Here is a 22,583-nt window from a genome sequence, read left to right as displayed (position 1 = left end):
ATCTCGACTCACTGCAACCTCCACCTCCCAGGTTCAAACAATCTTTTCAAGTAACTGGGACTATAGGGGGGCACCACCATGCCAGGCTAATTTTTTGTGTTTTTAGTAGAGACGGGATTTCACCATGTTTGGCCAGACTGGTCTTGAACTCCTGACCTCAGGTGATCCACCCGCCTTGGCCTCCCAAAGTGTTGGAGTTACAGGCGTGAGCTACTGCTGCACCTGGCCTTTTTTTTTTTTTTTTTTTTTTTTTTTGGAGACAGGGTCTCATGTCACCCAAGCTGGAGTGCAGTGGTGCAATCATAGCTCACTGCAGCCCCGACTTCCTGGACTCAGGCAATTCTCCCACTGCAGTCTCCTGAGTAGCTGGGACTATAGGCACATGCTACCACATCCAGCTAATTTTTTTTTTGTTTGTTTTTTAAGGGATGGGGTCTCGCTGTGTTACTCAGGCTGGTCTCAAACTCCTGAGTTCAACTGGTGCTGCCACTTTGGTCTCTCAAAGTGCTAAGATTACAGGAGTGAGTCACCACACCCACCCCATCAATGATTTCCGAGGCTGGGCTAGCCCGGGGAGAGCAGAAAGAGGAAGCTGCAGGCTTTTTTCACTTAGAAGAGGCCTGGAACGAACTAACCCCCTCTGCACACTCCCCATATTAAGCCCAAATTAGCCAACCCCCATCCGCATCTGCGCCCCTGGTTCTCCAAGCTCACATGCTCACTCCCCCTGCAGCACGAGTGAGCTCAAGGCTGACTCAGAAGTGACACCCAGGTGACTTCTGTGAGCACCTCAGCTGCCCCAAACCCTCATCTGAATAAACCCAGCCCCATTAATTGAGATCATCAGACTCTGGGTGTGATCAGTCCTTGGGACTGCCCTATCATCCTCGGCAGGACCTGTTCTAAATAGGTCATCAGAGTCCTTCTCAGGATTATGGAAAACTGGTCCGTGAGGCAGGTCAGAATCAGGCAGACTTTGTCAGAGCAGGGGTGGGGAGAAGGGAAGAAGAGCAGGGGAGGAAGATTATCAAAGGAAACTAACTTGTCCAGAGTCATCACCGAGGTGGTGCAAAGCTCCTAACCAAGATCAAGTCTAAGACTCTTTCTCCACCCTCCATGTCTTCCTCTTCTTTCTTTCTCCCTCCCTCCTTCTCTCTCTCTCTGGTCCTCCTTCCTTCTTTCCATTCATTATTTGTTCCATAATAATTTACTCAGCATCTATAAACTGTCATGCACTGTACTAGGTTCTGGGATAGAGAACTGAACAACCCAAACACAGTATTTGCTTTAGTGGAGCTTATATTGTAGTGGAGGAATAAAGTCTTAATCAATATAATAACACTAATATAATTAACAGTAGAAGCACAGTGGCTTATGCCTGAAATCTCAGCATTTTCAGAAGCTAAGGCATGAGGATTGCTTGAGGCCAGGAATTCGAGACCAGCCTGGGTAACAGAGCAAGACCCCATCTCTAAAAACATTTTATTTTAAATTAGCCAGGTGTGGTGGCACACATTCATAGTCCTAGCAACTTGAGAGGCCAAGGTGGGAGGATTGCTTGAGCCCAGGAGTTCTAGGCTGCAGTGAGCCATGATTGCACCACTGCACTCCAGCCTGGGCAGCAGAGTGACCCTGTCTCTAAAATAATAACAACAATAGAGGCCATTTAATTATCTATATGTATATCTGTGTGTGTTTATTATATATAATAAACTCATTGAACCTTCCCAACAACCCCACTTTACAAAGGAGAAGGCTAAAACACAGAAAGGCTAAGACATTTGTCCAAGGTAAGGTAGCCAGTACCAAGATGGGGAACCTAAACCCAGGTAGGTTGGCTCTAGGGTTTCTACTCTCAATTGCTATGCTCTGCTGCCTATGCCTAGAGCAAGGGAGAGAAAGGAGAGAGGAGAGAGTTAAGAGGAGGCTGGAACCATTTGATTTGTGAAAATTAAAAGATGGTATATTGTGCTTCATGAAGGTAACTCCTTTATAACTATTTTGTGTTCCTGGGGGTCGTCGAGGTAACAGTTATACCCTCCTTCCCCCCAGCACAGATTTGAGGACAATCAGAGGGCAGAGGCAGAGTGAGCTGGGTGGAGAAGGAGCCTGCCCACTAGGTAGACTGTTGGTTGGCAGTTATTTACTTGTCCTCAGTGTGGCTGGTTTATGGGAGGCACCTGACAGTCACCACTCCAGAAATGCTGGTCGGGACAAATTCATCAACACACCCCGAGAGCAACCAGATAGTGGCCGCAGAGGTGAGGCCACAAGAAGTCACACACAGGTCACGCATGAGCCTTTCCTCATTCGCGGGAGCCAGGGTCACTCTGGATGCATCAAGTCATGAAAGGCGTGGTCTCCTCTGCCAAGGTGCTGGGAAAGGTGGGCACGAGGCTGACACGTGTTGATGGAAAACAACCCAGAGGAGCACCAGGGTTCTGCCAGTGCCGCCTCCCCTCTCCCTGACTTTTCCTCCCCACCTTGGCAGGTACAGCGCCGTGCGCAACCTTCTAGCTGACTTGGAACAGGAGACCAGAGAGGCCCTGAAGTCCCTGTATGGCTTTCCAGAGTCCCGGAAGCGCCGAGAGGCGGAGTCCTGGAGCTCCGTCTTGGAGGGAATGCAGCCCAGATTCTCCCACCGGATCCCGCTGCTGATCTTTGATCAGTATGAGAAGGGCAAGGCCAGGGACTTCTTCACAGGGAGGAAGCGAAAAGTTGATGGGAGAATCATTCACAAGGCTTCAAATGTCATGCACATCGAGTCCAAGCAGGTGGTGGGATTCCAACTGGTAAGATTTCACCTTCTCATTCTTTCACTGCTTAAGGGCATGGGATGGGCTGGGTCCAGGACTCTTCTCCTTAGCCACTAGCCCCTGTGGTCCCACTGGAAGAAATACACCCCGCTGGGGTTAGGCACAGTGACTCATGCCTGTAATCCCAGCGCTTTGGGAGGCCAAGGCGGGCAGATCACCTGAGGTCAGGAGTTCGAGACCAGCCTGACCAACATGGTGAAACCCGTCTCCACTAAAATACAAAAATTAGCCAGGCATGGTGGCACATGCCTGTAGTCTCAGCTACTTGGGAAGCTGAGGCAAGAGAATTGCTTGAACCCAGGAGGTGGAGGTTGCAGTGAGCCCAGACGGTGTCACTGTACTCCAGCCTGGGTGACAGAATGAGACTCCGTTAAAAAAAAAGGGGGGAGGTAGAGGTGGGGGGCAAGCAGAGGGAGAGAATTAGGACAAACACCTAATGCATGCAGGGCTTAAAACCTAGATGATGGGTTGATAGGTGCAGCAAACCACCATGGCACATGTATACCTATGTAACAGACCTGCATGTTCTGCACATGTATCCCGGAACTCAAAGTAAAATTATTTAAAAAAAAAAAGAAAGAAAGAAAGAAAAGAAAGAAAAGAAAGGAAAGACACCCAGCTGGGGTGATTCAGCTGCAAACAACTGAAACTGACTCAGGTAATTTTAAGTTGGGGGGTGCAGAGGGAGGGGGAAATGTGTTAGAAGGCAACCAGTAACTCATAGAGGCCTCTCAAGGGGCAGAAATTAGGACAGATGCAGGGATCTAGGTAGCAAGGCATAATGAAAAGTCATTTCAGATATTGCTGCTGGAGTAAAGAAGCGTCAAATATGTTCAGTTTTTGTTGGTGTTGTTAATGCTTAAGAGTCAGATTCCATCTTGGGACTATCTGGTTGGTCAAGCTTGGGTCACCTAATCACCCTTTGGCTAATGGATGGTGGAGTATCTTCATGGACAATCACACCAGGCTGTATCCAGAGGGGGAAAGGAAATTTTTCCAAAGCAAAATTGACGTGCAGGCACCAGAAAGAAAAAGACAGACAATAAACGGCAGAAACATCAGTGTTCCTGCAGTACTTGCCTTCATGAGGTGCCTCATCTGACTTCATTTTCCCTTTTGGTCCCATTTGAGGGAATTTTTTTTTTTTTTTTTTTTTTTTGAGACAGAGTCTCACTCTGTCACCCAGGCTGGAGTGTAGTGGTGCGATCTCAGCTCACTGCAACCTCTACCTCCCGGGTTCAAGTGATTCTCCTGCCTCAGCCTCCCAAGTAGCTGGGATTACAGGCATGCACCACCATGCTTGGCTAATTTTTTGTATTTTTAGTAGAGACTGGGTTTCACCATGTTGGTCAGGCTGGTCTCGAACTCTTGACCTCAGGTGGTCCCCCCCCACCTCGGCCTCCCAAAGTGCTGAGATTACAGGCGTGAACCACTGCACCTGGCCTGAGGGGCTCTTGAGAAATGCCATTCACTGAAAATGAATTCTAGTACCTTCCTGGGCAAACTCTATCACCACCCTCCCTCTCCATGCCCCAGTCACCTCTGGAGGACAGGGGCTATGTCCATACCTTATAGGCTTGATTGCCAATTGTGTGACCTTGTAGCTATAGTCCCAAATCCTGAAAAATGGACCTTCTTCTAAACCATTGAGATTTCAAAGTCTTCTTGGGTCCTTTCATAGGATATCTGCAAGGTTCTTCTTGATACCAAAATCAACTCTTTATATACATGTTTGTTTGTTTTAGAAACAAGATCTCACTCTGTCATCCAGGTGGGAGTGGTGCAATCACAGTTCACTGCAGCCTAGAACTCCTGGGCTCAAACAATTTTCCCACCTCAGCCTCCCAAGTAGCTTGGACTACAGGAATGCACCACCACACCTGGATAATTTTTCTATTTTTTTTGTGGAGATGGGGGTCTAGCCATGTTTCCCACGCTGGTCTCGAATTCCTGGCCTCAATCAGTCTTCCCACTACAACCTTCCAAAGCATTAGGATTACAGGCATGAGCCACTGCAACCAGCCAAAATCAGTTGACATCTGTCCATTTAGAAAAGTTTCCCAGCTTTGTGTGACGAGAACATTTGGAATGTACAATGGCTTCCCTATGACGTTTTCATTATTGTATATTTCAAACATGGGTCCTCCCAGCTACCACACGTGGTTGGGAAGGATGGTGTTTCAGCCAATATTTTGTGGGTGAGATAATGGGTACAGAATATCTTGCCTAAGATCCTGCAGAGAAGTAGTCTCTCCTTCTCCTGCAGAGTCCGGGCTGGAATCCAGAGAGCTTGACTGTTGATATGATAGGAAATGGGAAAGGTTGTTAGGAACATAGTAGCATCAATCAGGTGAACCCCAGGGTACCTGGGGACCCTGAAGAAGCTGGTTTTCCTTCTTGCTTGGTGGGCAAGTAGTGCAGAGTTGCAGGAGTAGGACTCTGTGTCCTTTCTCACTCAGCCCCTTTTTGGTCTTTGAGGTTTGAGGATGATCACTCCCAGCCCCTAGAAGTCAGAGGAAACTCATCCTTGCCCCACATATCCAACCTGTTCCCCTGAGTATCTGGCCTGGAAGTCTCAGTCCCTCATTCTTACGGTCTTTCTGAAAAGCAGCGATAGGATCGATGGCTTCAGCCTCGTGTCTCCTCTTATTCACAGTGCTCGAATGACACCTCTGACTGTGCCACCTACACCTTCAGCTCGGGGATCAATGCCATTCAAGAGTGGTATAAGCTGCACTACATGAATATCATGGCACAGGTGCCTCTGGAGAAGAAAATCAACATGAGCTATTCTGCTGAGGAGTTGCTGGTGACCTGCTTCTTTGATGGAGTGTCCTGTGATGCCAGGTCAGGAGAGAATGCTGCTCTCTTAGCCTCTGAGTACCAGCTCTGAGTACCAGGCCCCTTGCAGGAACCTACAGCCTTGATGATAGGTCTTGGGAGCAAAAGGTGCTCTTCTCACTGACGCTGCCTTTTGGAAATTGCTTACATGGGAGCTGTGTTCTAGAGTCAGTGAGTAAGGTGTGCATGACATAAAATCAAAATATTCTTAAAGTCATTAGACTACTCATTAAAAACAAGGTAGTTGGCCGGTCATGGTGGTTCATGCCTCTAAATCCCAGCACTTTGGGAGGCTGGGGTAGGTGGATCGCTTGAGGTCAAGAGTTCAAGACCAGCCTGGACAACATAGTGAGACCCCATCTCTACTAAAAATACAAAACTTAGCCAGGCGTGGTGGTGCATGCCTGTAGTCCCAGCTATTCAGAAGACTGAGGCAGGAGAATCACTTGAACCCGGGAGGCGGAGGTTGCAGTAAGCTGAGATTGCACTACTGCACTCCAGCCTGGGCTACAGAGCAAGACTCTGGACAAACAAACAAACAAACACACCAACCCACAAGGTATTAGATTGGTACAAAAGTGATTGCTGTTTTTGTCATATAGTGTGCATATAACCTAACCTTGCATATTACCAAAATGCATACTGATGATTAAGAACTATCGTTCGAAGGAAGGAAGGAAGAGAAGGAGGGAGGGATGGGGGGAGAAAGGCCCATGTTCAAATATGTGAGATGTCAAACCGTTCACCTTTAGGATAACACTCAGATCCCTCATGGTGACTGGGCAGTGGGTGAGACATTCTAAAGTGTTCCTGGACTGGGCACAGTGGCTCACACTTGTAATCCCAGCACTTTGGGAGGCTGAGGAGGATGATTGCTTGAGCTCAAGAGTTTGAAACCAGCCTGGGCAATGTGGCAAAACCTCCTTTCTAGAAAAAAAAAAATCAAAAACTTATCTGGGCATAATTGCACACACCTGTCGTCCCAGCTACTCAGGAGGCTGAGGTGGGAAGATCACTTGAGTCTGGGAGGTTGAGGCTGCAGTGAGCCATAATTGTGCCATTGCACTTCAGCCTGAGCAACAGAGCAAGACCCTGTCTCAAAAATAAAAATAAAAATAAAATAAAATAAAACACTAAGCCTCTTTCACCTATACATATGTTAGCAGACAGATTGGTTCTTGTGAAAAGTAAGCAAATGGAATCATGTCTCCCTAAGAATTGGATTCCAAAGTCACGTAAGGGCACAGGTGATGTGATTCTTTCCCTGGGGATTATTTTCTAGGAATGGAAATTTGAATGGAAAATGTCAAATGTTGACTGAGAAATTCAAAAGTGGAGGAATTTGGGGACAGACATGGCACAAGGAATGTCAAGTCAGGATAGAGATGAAGGTGAGAGGATTCCAAGAGAAAACAGAAGGCAGAGAGTCTAGTTCTATGTCCACGTGTGTCAACCAGGATGAGGGGCCTTGTGTGTCATTTGATCAGGAGCAAGATGTGGAAAATGAGTCACGTCTCTCATGCATTCTCCCCAAAGAGAGTTGACTCCATTAGCACTGCCCTGCCCAACTTCAGCTAAGACGCATGGGGGAGATCCCTTTCTGACCCATGTTCTTCCTCCATAGGAATTTCACGCTTTTCCACCATCCAATGCATGGGAATTGCTACACTTTCAACAACAGAGAAAATGAGACCATTCTCAGCACCTCCATGGGGGGCAGCGAATATGGTAAGGAAACGTGTGCCAAGGAGATCTTGAGGTCCTCCAACAGTGGACATAGGGGCAGCAGGACAGTGGGGATGCGGGAGCCCTCTGGAAATGCAGGATCTCTCCCACTTGGCCAGAAACTAAGGATGCCCTTTTTTTCTATCAGCGTTTCCATCGGTGTTTATGCTGGTTCCTTCCTTCCATGTCGGTGTCTGTTTTCCTTTTTGACTTCTCCTCCACCTTTGAGAGAGTGACAGGGACATCGCTGGGGCTCCTTCTGCTAGGGAACTACTCTGGTTTAGACTCATAGCTAGGGTGAGTAATGCAGGACAGGTGGTTTCCAAATGGAGTTGAGCCCAAATATGCTGAACAGATTAGGGAGGTAGATGCCCATTTATCTTAGTTCAGGTGACAGATTCGGGATGGAGCCGAAACCCAGCTTGGCCACTCACTGTGTGACCTTGGGCAAGTTACTGTGCTTCATCTATAAAGTGGGACTAATAACAGTATCTCCCATATGAGATTACTGAGAGGACTTAAGATACAGACTTAGAATAAGACCTGGTCTGCACTCTCTTAGTCTGCTTGTATAACAAAATACAAGAGACTGGGTGCCTTCGACAACAGACATTTATATATCACAGTTTTGGAGACTAGAAAGTCCAAAATCAAGGCACAAGCAGACTCGGTTCTGGTGAGGCTTCTCTCTTTGGGTTCAGAAGTCTGACTGTCTTCCTTCCATGTCCTCACATGGTCTTTCCTCTGTGGTGTGTCCACAGAGAGAGGCCTGTGATGTCTCTCTCTCTTCTGATCAGGACATCAGTCCTATCAGATTAGAGTCCTCTGCTTATGACTTCCTTTCACCTTAATTAAGGCCCTATCTCCAAATAATATCCCTTTGAGGGTTAGGGCTTCAACATATGAATTTGAGGTGGTAAACAATTCAGCCATAACACATACTAAGCACACAATAAGTGCTAGTTGCTATTGTTATTACTACTATTATTACCGTTACTAGCATTGTTACCAGTCTACCACCATTGCTACTGCTGCTACTACCCCCAAAATAATACCATTGCAACTTCCAGCACTACTATTACTACTATTCCACTATGATTACATTGGTAGAGAAGGTAGAAACTGAACAGATTGGCCTGGCTTATGCCCAAAAAGAATGCTTGAAAGGTCCCATGCAAATAGAACATGATGTGATATGCAGATATACTCCCACCAGGACAAGCAAGGGCCTGTCATAAAGGAAATCCACATTTGGAATCCTGGCCTTTGTCACTGTGTAGTCTCTGCTCTTACTAAGTCTGCAAGGAATCATAATTCAGTGCACATACTTCATGGGGAAGAAGTAATCTGGAAACAGAGTGAAAAGTTGCAGAGTCCTGGCTCTGCTATGGAGGGGCTGTGTGACCTCAAGCAATTCACTTCCCCTCTCTGGGCTTTGTTTGTAATTGTTTACAAGTTGTTTACAAATTGTTTGCGATTATTTACAAGTTGTTTACAAATCATTTGCAATTGTTTACCAATTCTTTGCAATTGTTTACAAATTACCCTTGTTTACAAATTGAATGTCAGAATGACTCTCAAAAGTATCTTCTTTCCATCCATATAGACCCCGCTGATTCACTCATCCACTTACCAAGCATGGAGTTTCTCCTGTTTGCCAGGCCCTCTTCTACACACCGGGGACACAGCAGTGAAAAGACAGATGTCTTCTCTGCTGTTAGGGAACTTAAATTTTCCTGGGGAGAGACAGACAAAAAATGAGTACACAACTACACAGACATGATCTAGTTACAAATCCTAATGACTGCTATTCAGGGAAGAAAGAGGCAGAGTGGGAAGACAGTGGCTGGGGTCAGGATGGGGGGGTGGTTAGTTTGGATAAGATCTCTAAGAGGGGGCTATTTAAGGAGGAAAAGATTCATGTTAAGATCTACATAAGAACATTCCAGGGACTAGCAAGGGCAAAGGCCCTGGGAAGGACATGAATCAGATGTGTTCTAGAAACAGAAGTAAGACCAGTGTGCTTGGAGCTTACTGAGGTGGGGAGAGAGTGGGAGGAGATGAGGAGGGAGAAGTAGGCAGGGGCTGTATCATTATCACCTGGACAGATGCAGCCAGGTTTATGCTGTGGCATTCCCATATATCCAGTGAGATGCCACTGAAGAGTTTCAGGTTTCAAGGAGTGACCTGGTCTAAAGTCCAATTTTCAAAGGACCTCAGCCCATACATGAATGAGCAGGGTCTCTATGGATGGAAAGAAGAGAATTTTGAGTTATCCTGACATTCAATTTGTAAACAAGGGCAATCGGTAAACAATTGCAAATGATTTGTAAACAATTGCAAGCAATTTGTAAATAAGCCCAGAGAGGGGAAGGGAATTGCTGGAGGTCACAGCCCATCTGTAGAAGAGCCAGGGCCCTGCAACTTTTCACTCTCAGTTCCCATGTGCACTGTGTTTACTCTGGTGCTGGGTCAGCATAGACTGCAGGGGACAAGAGCAGGAGTGGGAGAAAAAGTTGTGCCAGTGATCAGAAACACCATTAGTGATTCATCTCTTCTCTGAGTGCCCGCCCTGAGGGGTTAAGCAGCCAGAGCAATGCATGTTCTTTTGAATATTCTGAGCTCCCCATCTCAGAGGACCACATGGAGATGCATGTCTCGGGCAGAGTGGCAATTTCCTTACACTTGGCAAAAACGTACGCTTAGCAAGAACTGTGACAGTGATACTGTTTGAGCCCCTGTTTTGGGCTAAGCTGTGGGGGCACAGCAGAAAGCAAGTCAGGCACGCATTCCAATCTCATGGAGCTTCCAGTCTAGCCCTTGTCCACCTGTCACTTGGAAATACCTGGTCTTGGATTTGAAGCTTCTGAAGCAGTGGGAAATGTTTTTCTAGCCTTGGATCACAGCAGGTTGCCTTATCCCCCCAGGGCTGCAAGTCATTTTGTACATAAATGAAGAGGAATACAACCCATTCCTCGTTTCCTCCACTGGAGCTAAGGTGATCATCCATCGGCAGGACGAGTATCCCTTCGTCGAAGATGTGGGAACAGAGATTGAGACGGCAATGGTCACCTCTATAGGAATGCACCTGGTAAGAGAATATTCTCATTTCCATAGGTTTGGAGAGAACAGATTTTTTTTTTCAAGGATAACCAATGAGGTGCAGCCTGTGGAAAAGGGTGTTTGTTTCAAAAGGGAACATGGTCCCAGATTTTCCCATGGTTACCCCATTCATTTCAGGAGTTACATTAAAGGTTGTGTTTGTATCTTCTGGCCAACTGCAGTGGCTCACACCTGTAATCCCAGCACTTTGGGAGACCGAGGTGAGGTCAAGAGTTCAAGACCAGCCTGGCCAACTTGGTGAAACCTGTCTCTACTAAAAATACAAAAAATTAGCTGGGTGTGGTAGCACATGCCTGTTATCCCAGTTACTTGGGAGGCTGAGGCAAGAGAATAGCTTAAACCCAGGAGGAGGAGGTTGCAATGAGCCAAAATCATGAATCATGCCACTGCACTCCAGCCTAAGCAACAGAGCAACACTCCAATTCAAAAAAAAAAAAAAAAGGTTGTATTTGTGTGGATTAATAGGACAGGATGCCATTTGTGGAAAGAATTTAAAAAGCAAGACACCAGCATTTGTGGAACCTATGCTGGAAGCAAGGCGTTAGGACACTAACTATATATTTGTAGGGAATACAAATAGATAAGATTACCAACTATCTTTCTGGGTTGCTAAAAGGCCTATGAGGCATGTCAGTAACTGTATTAAAGCCTAGTGGAAAGTCACTCAGCTCTCCAAGGTCTATTTAGCCTATCACGTTTCCATCAATTTTACCTCATTTACCAAGAACCCCTTCTCCCTCCAAATTTGACCTTTGTGGACCTCTCTGGGCACTGAGAACACACAAACCTATCAACAGAAACACAAGTAAGCTGCAGACTCCAACCCCTGAGTCAGCCTTGCCCAGTGGGAGCTGAATGGCAAGGTAAAGAGCGGACTCTGATGGCCCTGGTCACTCCACTGCTTATGGAGTTTTCTTGTTTGCAGGCCTGGGGTCTTTTTATTCCAGGATCTGTCTGCCTCTCCTTTCTCTCTTTCATAGAATGACTGTTAAGAACTTATTTAGACCAGGCACAGTGGCTCATGCCTGTAATCCCAACACTTTGGGAGGCCGAGGTGGATGGATTACTTGAGCCCAGAAGTTTGAGATCAGCCTGGGCAACATAGCAAAACCCCATCTCTACCAAAAACAAAATACAAAAATTCACCAGGCATGGTGGCACATGCCTCTAGTTCCAGCTACTCGGGAGGCTGAAGTAGGAGAATCACCTGACCCCAGGGAGGTCGAGACTTCAGTGAGCGATGATTGTACCACTGCACTCCAGCCTGAGTGAGACTCTGTCACCAAGACTGGAGTGCAGTGGCGCGATCTCGGCTCACTGCAACCTCTGCCTCCCTGGTTCACGCCACTATCCTGCCTCAGCCTCCCGAGTAGCTGGGACTACAGGCGCCTGCCACCACTGCTGGCTAATTTTTTGTGTTTTTAGTAGAGATGGGGTTTCACCGTGTTAGCCAGGGTGGTCTTGATTTCCTGACCTCGTGATCCACCCAATTCGGCCTCCCAAAGTGCTGGGATTACAGGTGTGAGCCCCTGTGCCTGGCCCATAATGACACTTTTCTTTACCTGTTTGGGGGTGGGGAGAAAGAAACAAAATCCCCTTGTGGACTATACATCTGTTCACGCCTTTATTTAAATCCAACCTTAATATCCCCAATTAAACTTCCTAGCCTTTATCCCTCACAAACATATCCTCCAGAGCAGTGGCTTCCAACCCTGGTTGATTATCAGACTCAAAGTCACTGAATCAGAATCTGTAGAAGATGAGCCTAAGGATCTATATTTTTACCAAGTTGCAGTGGTTATTCTAAGAGGCAGCACACTTGGGAGCCTTGGTTCGACCTTTTTTTTAATGTTTAAATTTAAAAAATTTTTAGAGTCGGGGTCTTGCTCTGTCACCCAGGCTGGAGTGCAGTGACACAATCATAGCTCACTGGAGCCTTGAACTCCTGAGGGCCTCGGCTTTAGAAACTTGAGCAATGCAGAATTAGAGGAAAAAATACTGTGTCTTCCCAAGTGCAAGTGAAGCTAGAATGACACAAAGATCTAGCTGTAGCTTTGCATTGGGTTAGACAAAGAGATGGTGGGCATTTAGGGCTTGGATATCCATCTGTCATTTATCCATTCAACTGATATTTTCTGAGCACCTTCTATGTGCTAGACATGGGGTACCTCAGTCTGGAGGACACCGTCCCTGTCCTGAGAGAGTCTAGAGCCCAGCAGAGAGGATTGACTGATAAACCAGAAACGGCACAAATGATTCATTATAATTGCCGCAAGTGCTCTGAAGAAGAAATACAAGACCATCTGAGTGTATATTATGACATGACTGACCTGGGGCTCATTTTCAGTGGGGAAGATGAGGTTCAAGGAAGGCTTTCCTGAGGAGGTGCTATTTAAGCTGAGACAGTAAGATGATGAACTAGAATGGAAGTATGACAGACGAAGTCTGTGGCTTCACTGCCTCATGGTGCCCCATAGAAAGGACAACCCTGGACAAGGGAAACCATCAAAATGGTCTTTCTGGGCCCCCAGCTGCTCTCAGGAGGCATGTTACTTAGGGGCTTTGTTCCAGCATGGGAGGGAAGTAATGTGTATTAGCTTGAGCTGTGTGAATGAAAAAAGAAAAACTATCTCGAACACCCAATCTGCTCAAACTGTGACTTGAAAAGACTTTTTTAAGAGACAGCCACTTAAGTAGCTGGGCAACTCATTCTTTTGTTCACTGGCGGATGGCAAAACCTCAGAGCACAGTAGTGAGCATTTTGGTCAGACATGTCCCACACAGTTTTATCTGCACCCCGAAGTAGGATCCAGGATTTGCAGCGCATCCTTCCCTTATCCTTTCGCCCTCTTCCCTCTTTTCAAACTGGTGTGAGTTACTGGAGCTTGCAAAAGTACAAGAACTAAGGAATTCTGCTCTCTTGTTTTCTTGCTCTGAGCTTGGAAATACCCACCACATTGTTAAGCAAATGTTCTCTTTACCAGTGGTGGGTAAACACAGACATGAGTGAGTTTGCTGCTACACTTAATTTGAGATGTAGAAAATCAAAGCCACAGAGCAGGGTCAGTCAGCTTTAGGTCTGATTTATGAGCATTTAGAACAACAACAGAAAAAAAAAAAACAGGGATTATGAAGAGGTCAGCAGAGAGTCACTAAGAAAAAGTCTAACCAAACTAGACTTCCTTCCTTTCTGATTTTATTTATGTATTGATTGATTAATAGGTGTGTGTAGCTGGTAGGCTCAGTCAGGCTGGCCGGCAGTTGGTAAACAAAACTTCCTTTATTCACTGAGAGATTGCATGTCCAAAGTACTGAATATTAAAAGGTGAACCCAACAGAGCTCCTACCTTCAAAGTTCTTAACTTGAAGAGGGGAAGACGAAAGTTTGTTTGCTTTTTTAAAGACAAGGTATTGCTCTGTCATCTAGGCTGGAGTGTAGTGGTGTGATCACAGCTCACAGATCACAGCAACCTCGACCACCTGGGGTCATGTGATTCTCCTGCCTCAGCCTTCCAAGTAGCTGGGACCACAGGCACATGCCACTGTGTCTGGCTAATTTTTAAATTTTTGTAGAGATGGGGGTCTCACTATGTTGCTGAGGCTGGTCTCAAACTCCTGGCCTCAAACAGTCCTCCCATCTTGGCTTCCCAAAATGCTGGGATTATAGGCGTGAGCCACCACGCCTGACCAAAGACAAAAGTAAGCACAACTTTACAATACAGTTTCCATCTCTGTGGAAACAGACCTTTTCTGCCTGGTTCCGAAGCTTGCTTCTTAGAACATAACAGATCCTCAGTAAATATTGATAGATGACAGATGGATGGGTGGATGGGTAGATGGATAAGTGAGTGGGTGGATGGATGGTTGGATGGATGGATGGATGGTTGGATGGATGGATGGATGGATGGATGGATAGGTGAGTGGGTAGATGGGTAGGTAGATGGTTGGCTGGCTGGCTGGATGGATAGATAGGTGAGTGGGTGGGTAGGTGGGTGGATGGATGGATGCCCAGACAGAAGCTATTGGAGAAGGCTTTATAAATGATGGATTTAGAAGGACAAGTGCAGGCAAATAGTCAAGAAGAGCCAGTCCAGACAAAGAACGTAACAATTACAAAGGAGTCACAAAATGAGTTTATTTAAGCTGTGTAGTGAAACTTTTCAAAGAAATCATTTTAATGGAAGTATTATCAGTATACTGGAGACAGTACATTTGTAGTAATTCTAGAAAGAAATGATGTGGACCTCAGCTGAGGCAATGGCTGTGGGGATGAGCAGAGGGAATAGATTTCAGGGATATTACAGCACAGAAGCAACAGGGCTTGATGGCCAATGTTAGCGAGAAGGGCCAGGGGGAAGTTAGATTGATATTTAGGTAGTGGCTTGGGCAGAGAGATGGAGGAATGCCAGGCTCAGAATTAGAGAATCCAAGGGCAGGGTATGTTTGGGGGAGAAGACCACTTCAATTTGGGACAGACCCAATTTGTTATGCCTTTGAGAAGTCAAGGTGAAAAGAAAGCATTCATTAGATGCTATGGACCTAGAGCTCAGGAGAGAATCTTGGGGGGTAATTGTAGACATGGAAATAAATGCCATCACCCAAGACCTGAGACAGAACCCTAAACATGCAAATGTTTAAGGGGTGAGTGGAAAGTTAAAGGAGAAAGAGAGGCAGAGAGGTAGGATCAGAAGCCAGAAAGAGTTGGCATCAGATAAATCAAGGAAGATAATTTTACAGAAGGTGTGACCAAAAGTAGCAAGTACAGTCGAGAGGTCAGGCAAGGTAGAGGGCAAAAGCATTCTCTGGTTTTGGCAGCCAAGAGGTCACCAGTGTTCTGTGCCAGAGACGTTTTCAGTGGAAGGAGTGGAACAGAAACCAAAGTACAATGGGTTAAATGGTGAATGGAAAATGAGGAAGTGGACATGGGTGGACCACTCACCCAGTGGAGTTGGGGACCAGGCCCTGGAGACTGGGGAGACTCCATGTCATTACAAATCCTGTTGTACCTTTTGATTCTAAAGCACATACCCAGACTTCATTTCACAAGTTCAATCTATGCCAAACAGGGATTAAGAGCTCTAATGGCTGAGATTCAAACCCCAGTTTTGCACGTTGGTTGTGTAATCTCTGACTCAGTGATCTCATCTGTAAAATAGGGATGATAATAATGATGTTACTTCATGGCTGGTGAGAATTTAATGAGTTGGTACATGTGAAACGCTTGGAAATGTGCTTGGCATATAGTAAGTGCTTAAAGTATATTGGCTTGGCTGGGCACAGTGGCTTACACCTGTAATCCCAGCACTTTGGGAGGTTGAGACGGGTGGATCACTTGTGCCTAGGAGATTTGAGACTGGCCTGGGCAATATGGTGACACCCCATCTCTACAAAAAATATAAAAATTAGCCAGCTGTGGTGGCACACACCTGTAGTCCTAGCTACTTGGGAGGTTGATGCGGGAGGATCGCTTGAACCCAAGAGGCAGAGATTGCAGTAAGCTGTGGCTGTGCCACTGCACTGCAGGCTGGGTAGCAGAGTGATACTCCATCACACACACACACACACACACACACAAAACAGGATGTGTGTGTGTGTGTATATATATATAGAGAGAGAGACTGTTACTATATATTTTTTAAGAAAAGAGGTGAAGAGAAGGAAAAATAACTGAGTGAAAAAGGAAAAAGAGGGGTTAGGGAAGGTTTCTATTGTCTTTTTTGACACCTCTCTCCTTTATGAATTATATATATACACACACACATATATGTATACACATGTATAATGTATATTTATATTACACACTACTAGTACATTATATATAAAAGATACTATTAATAATTGTACATACATAAAGGATAGTGATTATTTGCCATATGTGTTGCAAGTATCTTTCCCAGTTTGTGGTTTTCTTTAGGGTACTTTTTCACATGCAAAATAGTGAATGTTTACATAGTCAAAGTCTTTGTTTTCTTCTTTAGTCATTATGTTAATGAGAGTTCTTCCTCTTTGAGACCAGATACTAAATTGAGTTTGCTTCCAGTTATTTTATTATTTCATGTAATATTTTAAGCCATCAGAATTGTTTTCACTGGGTACAGTGGCTCACACCTACAATCCTAGTGCTTTGGGAGGCCAAAATGGGAGTTTACTGCCGCTCTGACCTTGTGGGTTCAAGCAATCCTCCCCCCTCAGCCTCCCGGGTAGCTGGGATTACAGGTGTGAACCACCACACCTAGCTGATTATTGTATTTTTAGTGGAGATGGGGTTTCACCATGTTAGACAGGTCTCGAACTCCTGACCTCAAGTGACCCACCCTCCTCAGCCTCCCTAAGTGCTGGAATTACAAACATGAGCCACTACGCCCCGTCTATTGTTGTTATTGTTTAATTAAAATCCAATAGCCACTAGGTAGCACAGTGGGAATCTGATTTCAGATTTATTCGGACCCAAGCCCACATTCCTGACCCCTTAGCTAGCCCGCCTGGTGCTACCGGTTGTTTAGGAGTGAATGACCATTGACCATAACACGGTTCCTAGAGAAAAAGCCTTCTAGAAGGGCCCAGAATTCAATCCCCTTATGCCCGTGGTCAGAGGAGACCATCAGGATAGGGTCATGGGAGGGGCCCTGAGACAGCCTAGAGACTCAAAGCAAACAAAACTTCCTCAATAATGAGTCCAAGCTGGGCACAGCAGCTCATGCCTGTAATCTTTGGGAGGCCAAGGAGGGCAGATCACTTAACGTCAGGAGTTCAAGACCAGCCTGGCCAACATGGTGAAACCCCATCTCTACTAAAAATACAAAGAAATTAGCCGGGCGTGGTGGCACACGCCTATAATCCCAGCTACTTGAGAGGCTAAGGCATGAGAATGGCTTAAACCCAGGAGGTGGAAGTTGCAGTGAGCCAAGATCATGCCACTGCACTCCAGCCTGGGCGATAGAGTGAGGCTCCATCTCCAAGAAAAAAAAAAAAAAAAAAAAGTCCCTCCCAGGTCTGCATAGTTCAAGAAGAAAACCATCCACCTGTTTCATCCCCAGCCTGGCCATCCCTGCTGTCCCCTGCCTGGCAGAAGCAGCAGTCCATTCTGAGAAACAGGGGCAGAGCATGGAAACCAAGGGAAAGAAAGGCTCCGCACCCACCCCCAGAGCCCAGCTGCCACTTTGGCCTGTTGACTGGGGCTGGTAGACACCTCCACCATGCCCTCAGTGGCTGGGGGAGGAAGTCCTTTTTACTACTGGGAGAATCTCTCACTCAAACAAAGTTTTACCCAGAAATGTACACAATGGAAATAGAAATGCGGGATGAATGTAGTTGAGCCTGCGAGACAGACCAGCCTGGTTACCACCCACCCTTCTGTGATGGGCCCTAAAACAGGGTGCAGACAGAACAGAATTTGCAAACCGCTAAGCTGTGGCAAGGCAGGCAATCTTTCTGAGAAGGTGACTTGGGATTACTGGCTGGGACAAGAGTTACCACTGAAATGTGAGAACAATAGCCACCTTGTCTGAGAATAGCTTGGCTGGACTGACCATCTCACAGATGAGACATGATTATACTGGTTGGAAGTTCTCAAGGTTGCAAGAAGGTGGGAGCTGGCTCTCTAACCCCAGAAGCCGTGGGGGCTTTGATAAAGGCCCTCCTCTTGTCACCTGCCTGCCCCTTAGGCTCTGTTGCCATCTGTACTTTTACCCTTAGCACTGTTTATACCTTCAAGAATGAGCTTGCTGGGTGCAGTGGCCCATACCTGTAATCCTAGCACTTTGGGAGGCTGAGGTGGGAGGATTACCTGAGCCCAGGAGGTCAAGGCTGCCATGAGCCATGATAGCACCATTGCACTCCAGCCTGGGTGACAGATCGAGACCCTGTCTGAGAGAGAGAGAGAGAGGGTGGTGACCTAAGGACTCCTATGCAATTGTCTCCTTCCCCCAAGATCTTCAGAAAGAAGCAGATAGAACCTGGTTTGATATAAATGGGCTCCATGTCCCACACATATACCTCTATACATACACATACATGCACACATACCTATGCGTGCACACACATACACACTTTTACATGCATAAGTGTATGCATAGATACACATACAAACTCACACATATGCACACATATACACACTCTTTTTTTGTGCGTCCCCAGGGGTCAGCTTAGAAGTCAAAATGTCTTCCTAGCCTCCACAAGCCAGCAGTTCTGGAAAACTGAAAGCTGGGTCGGAGGGAAGAGCATTCTGTCAAAGTTACTGCATTCGAGGTTTTGAGAATCTCAAGACCTACTCCACTCAGAACAGGAATTTCGCTCCATTTGCTCTACTTCTGGTTGCTTCAGAAAACAACCGGAACCTTCTAAGAGCTGTGAGTTTGATAAGCATCGTTGCAGAATGAAGGGCCATTGAGTACCCAGAAAGCGTTGAAATCCAAATGGTTTCTCATAATTGGTTTCCTGGAAGCAGCCCATGGGCTGGTTTTCAAGGTAGAGGGAGCCCCAGCCACCCCTGCTGGCTGCACACGGCTTGCCTAAGTGGACAGACCCCTCATCTGGATGCCAGGGTATTGTGCTTTCCTACCCCAGGCAGGTAGAGCCTGTAGCTGACACTCTAGACTCCGGGAACAGTTCAGCAGGACCAGGGGGCGCCCAAAGGAACACGTCTGCCCAGGGATCCTGCTGCTTGAAGAAGCTTAGAGGATGGCAAGGAATTGTGACCTCCAGGAAGGCCACTGCTTGACATCTTTGCACCTCTGTGCCCAGCCCAGCCCTGGCGTGTACTAGAGGCCCTGCATGCATTTTCTACCCAGCTATTAAGTCTATTTATTCTGTACTGACATAGAAAGACACTCACCCTTGTTAGTGAGAAGGGCAGGTTGCAAGGCAAAGTGAATGTGTGAGTCCATGTCTGTCTGTCTGAGATGCAGGATCTCGTCTGTTAGCGCAGGCATCCTGGGAAAGAGGGGACGCCAGACAGCCACTTTCCCCTTTGTTTGCTGCTGTTGTTTAAACGGTTTTAAATGGGAATCGTCAATTGCCCCGGAGGTACTTGCAGTGAATTGAGGGAGACTAATGGGTCAGCAGATGAAATGCAATACAAACAGAAAGGGATTATAGCCAATTGAGATGGCTACAGTTTCCACCCGCCTCAAACCTCTTCATTCCTTCCCCCGCCCCCCCGCCCCCGCTTTTCATTCTTTCTTCAAAGTGAAAATAATTTTCTTCCCTCCCACAAATCTGCCATTCATTTTCTCTTTACCCCCATCTCCCCAACCAAAAAAATAAAAACGACTGTACATGGGCACGTGGATGCACACAGCATACAAACACACAGTTGTGATAAACTGGTCACGATTTATCTTCCATTGAGTTGCTGCCCTTAGAAGATGTTATCCTCCCCCCACCCCCATTTATGCTTGTTTGGCTTGGCTGGATTATTTATTTGCAGTGACAAATATTAAGCTAGAGCAACATTTAGTCATCCACAGTAAAACATCATTGAAGCCAGGTGCAGTGGCAGGAGCCTGTGGTCCCAGCTACTCGGGGAGGCTGAGGCAGGAGGGTCCCTTGAGCCTGGGAGGTGGAGGCTGCAGTGAGCCTTGATTGCACCACTGCACTCTACCCTGGGTGACAGAGTGAGACCCTCATCTCTAAAAAAAAATAAAAATAAAAAATTATTGAATAAGGATTTTGAACTTTGAGTGACAATGCTGTTTACCTCCTCTGATGATCAGGGTAGCATTCTACTCTGTTGAACTTTCCTTGGCTTTTTTCTAAGAAAGTCAACATCTTTCAAGTCAGCTTCTGGGACCAGAAAACAAGGCAATGGGTCCTTCACCTGAGCAGGAATCCCAAGCGACTCATAGTCCCTGCTGCCCTTCCTTTCTCTCTCTCTTTTTTTCTCTTTCTTTCTTTCTTTCTTTTTTTTTCTTTCTTTCTTTCTTCCTTTCTTTTCTTTCTTTCTCTCTTTCTTTCTCTCTCTTCTTTTCTCCTTCCTTCCTTCCTTCCCTCCTTTCCCCCTTCCCTCCTCTCTCTCTCTTTGTTTTCAAAATGGGGTCTCGCTCTGTCACCCAGGCTGGATTGCAGAATCATAGCTCACTGCAGCCTCAAACCCCGGACTGAAGCAATCCTCCCTCCTCAGTCTCCCAAAGTGCTGGGATTACATGCATGAGCAACTGTGCCTGGCCCCTGCTTATCTTTCTAATCCCTTCTCCTACCTCCCAGCGGATTCGCCAACTACAAATCCATTTCATTCAGACAATCAAATCCAAATTTCTCAGCTGGGCATGATTTGGCCTCAACCTCCCTGTCTGACTTCATCTCCAGCAATTTCTCTATTTTGCCATTTTCAGCCACACCAGCCCCTCTTGCCTCAAGCCTTTCCTGTTTGCTCTACCCAGTCATCCTCTGTCCACTTCTTCATCTTCTTTTTTAAAGATAGAGTCTCACTCTGTTGCCTAGGCTGGAGTGCAGTGGTACGATGATGGCCCCCTGCAGCCTTGACCTCCTGGGCTCAAGTGATCCTTCCACTTCAGCCTCCCCAGTAGCTGTGACTACAGGTGTGTGTCACCATGCCTGGCTTCCTGTTCACTTCTTGACAAGACCAGCTCTTTCTTGCAGTTCCATGTTGAGCCCAACAGGTCCCTTTTTCAGAAATACCTTCCCCAATCACTCTATGGGCAAAACTGCCCATCTTCTCTTAACCCCTCCAGTTTCCCTACCCCATTTCATTAAACACCATCCAGATTTATCCAAAATCATCTTGTTTACTTAATTGCTTGCTGACCATCTATTTGTCCCACTGGAAGGTATGTTCCAGGACAGCAGGAACTTATCTGTCTTGATCATTGCTGATTTCAGTGTCCACCATAGTACCAGGCACCTAATAGGTGCTCACTAACTTTTCGTTAAATGAATGACCAAATAGCTTCTCAGCTCCCAAGGGTTGGTTGCAAAGTCCTCTGTCTGGTGCCCCCTGCAAAACCCTCCACCTGGGTCCTGGGGGACGACAGGGCTGAATGTGTGCTGCTGTGATTGCAGACAGAGTCCTTCAAGCTGAGTGAGCCCTACAGTCAGTGCACGGAGGATGGGAGTGACGTGCCAATCAGGAACATCTACAACGCTGCCTACTCGCTCCAGGTAACAGATTGCTGGGGGCACTCAGCCCTGGGTTTATGGCCTGGACTCAGGAGACAAAGTTATATCTAGGCTGGGGTGTGGCTTGCACCAGGAACTCTGGTGAGGATCCCTGGGGTTCATCCAGAGACCTCAAGAACAAATGATGCCAGCTGGTTCCAGTCCTCTGCAGTTCATCTGTAACCAGAGCTTAATTGATTCACCGAGGTTTCTGTGGAACTCAATGTACAGCTGAGACAGACACACCTCCTAAATAGGCCTTGGCAAGGGAGGAACAGGAGAGAAGCTGTCTGAGAGAGACACTGGCCGAAGGGTCAAGAGCATGGCTTCCAGGCCTGCTGGTGTCCCTCACTTGATGATGGCCTTGGACCAGCTGGGTTCCCCTCAGCAACCACAAGGGGAGGTGGGATTGGATCAGCGGCTGCTAATTTGCAGCTCCCAGTCGCCTTCCAGGTGGCATACCCAGTTTTTCAAGAGCCTGGGTGGTGTTTAAAAGTCAGAGAATTTCACAAGAAAATCCAGATTTCCAGTCTCTCGAAAAAATGAAACGATACGGCAGCATTGAGCCCATATTTCCTGCAGGATAAACAGTGGGTGTAGCCACCCCAATAAATGAAGCAGGTGTTCTCTGGCTCCCACAGTTTTCACCACCCCTCCGTATGTCACTTACATCACTGTCTCCTGTAGACATTTGACTTTTTAACACTTAAGTGAGACGATCTGTTCTGCCTCCTCTCACATTCTGGGAATTTATAGTTCACCTCCTACCAGGATACCCCAGAGAGTCCATGAAAATCAGTCCAGCAGAACAAAAGGACCAGAAACCTTCAGCACTGAGTCTGCCAACCTAGATAAGAGCTGAGTTGAGAGGTGATGTAGACAATGAGTAAAAGAGGACTTTTGGGCCAGGCGCGGTGGCTCATGCCTGTAATCCCAGCACTTTGGGGGGCAAAGGTAGGAAGA

At 46.6% G+C, this 22,583-nt stretch overlaps 1 protein-coding gene across 1 annotated transcript in view; it reads left to right on the top strand.

The window, feature by feature from the left end:
• SCNN1G (sodium channel epithelial 1 gamma subunit) overlaps positions 1 to 22,583 on the top strand; it is a 31,616-nt gene that overhangs the window by 4,217 nt on the left and 4,816 nt on the right. The window contains exons 3-7 of the mRNA XM_025371145.1: positions 2,492 to 2,792; positions 5,473 to 5,663; positions 7,282 to 7,385; positions 10,310 to 10,473; positions 21,525 to 21,623. Coding sequence (XP_025226930.1) covers positions 2,492 to 2,792; positions 5,473 to 5,663; positions 7,282 to 7,385; positions 10,310 to 10,473; positions 21,525 to 21,623 — 859 coding nt within the window. The remainder of the gene's footprint in view (positions 1 to 2,491; positions 2,793 to 5,472; positions 5,664 to 7,281; positions 7,386 to 10,309; positions 10,474 to 21,524; positions 21,624 to 22,583) is intronic.

This window comes from Theropithecus gelada, chromosome 20, assembly GCF_003255815.1.
Source record: "Theropithecus gelada isolate Dixy chromosome 20, Tgel_1.0, whole genome shotgun sequence".
Lineage (NCBI taxonomy): Eukaryota > Metazoa > Chordata > Mammalia > Primates > Cercopithecidae > Theropithecus > Theropithecus gelada.
This window is presented reverse-complemented; position numbering and strand designations above follow the sequence as displayed.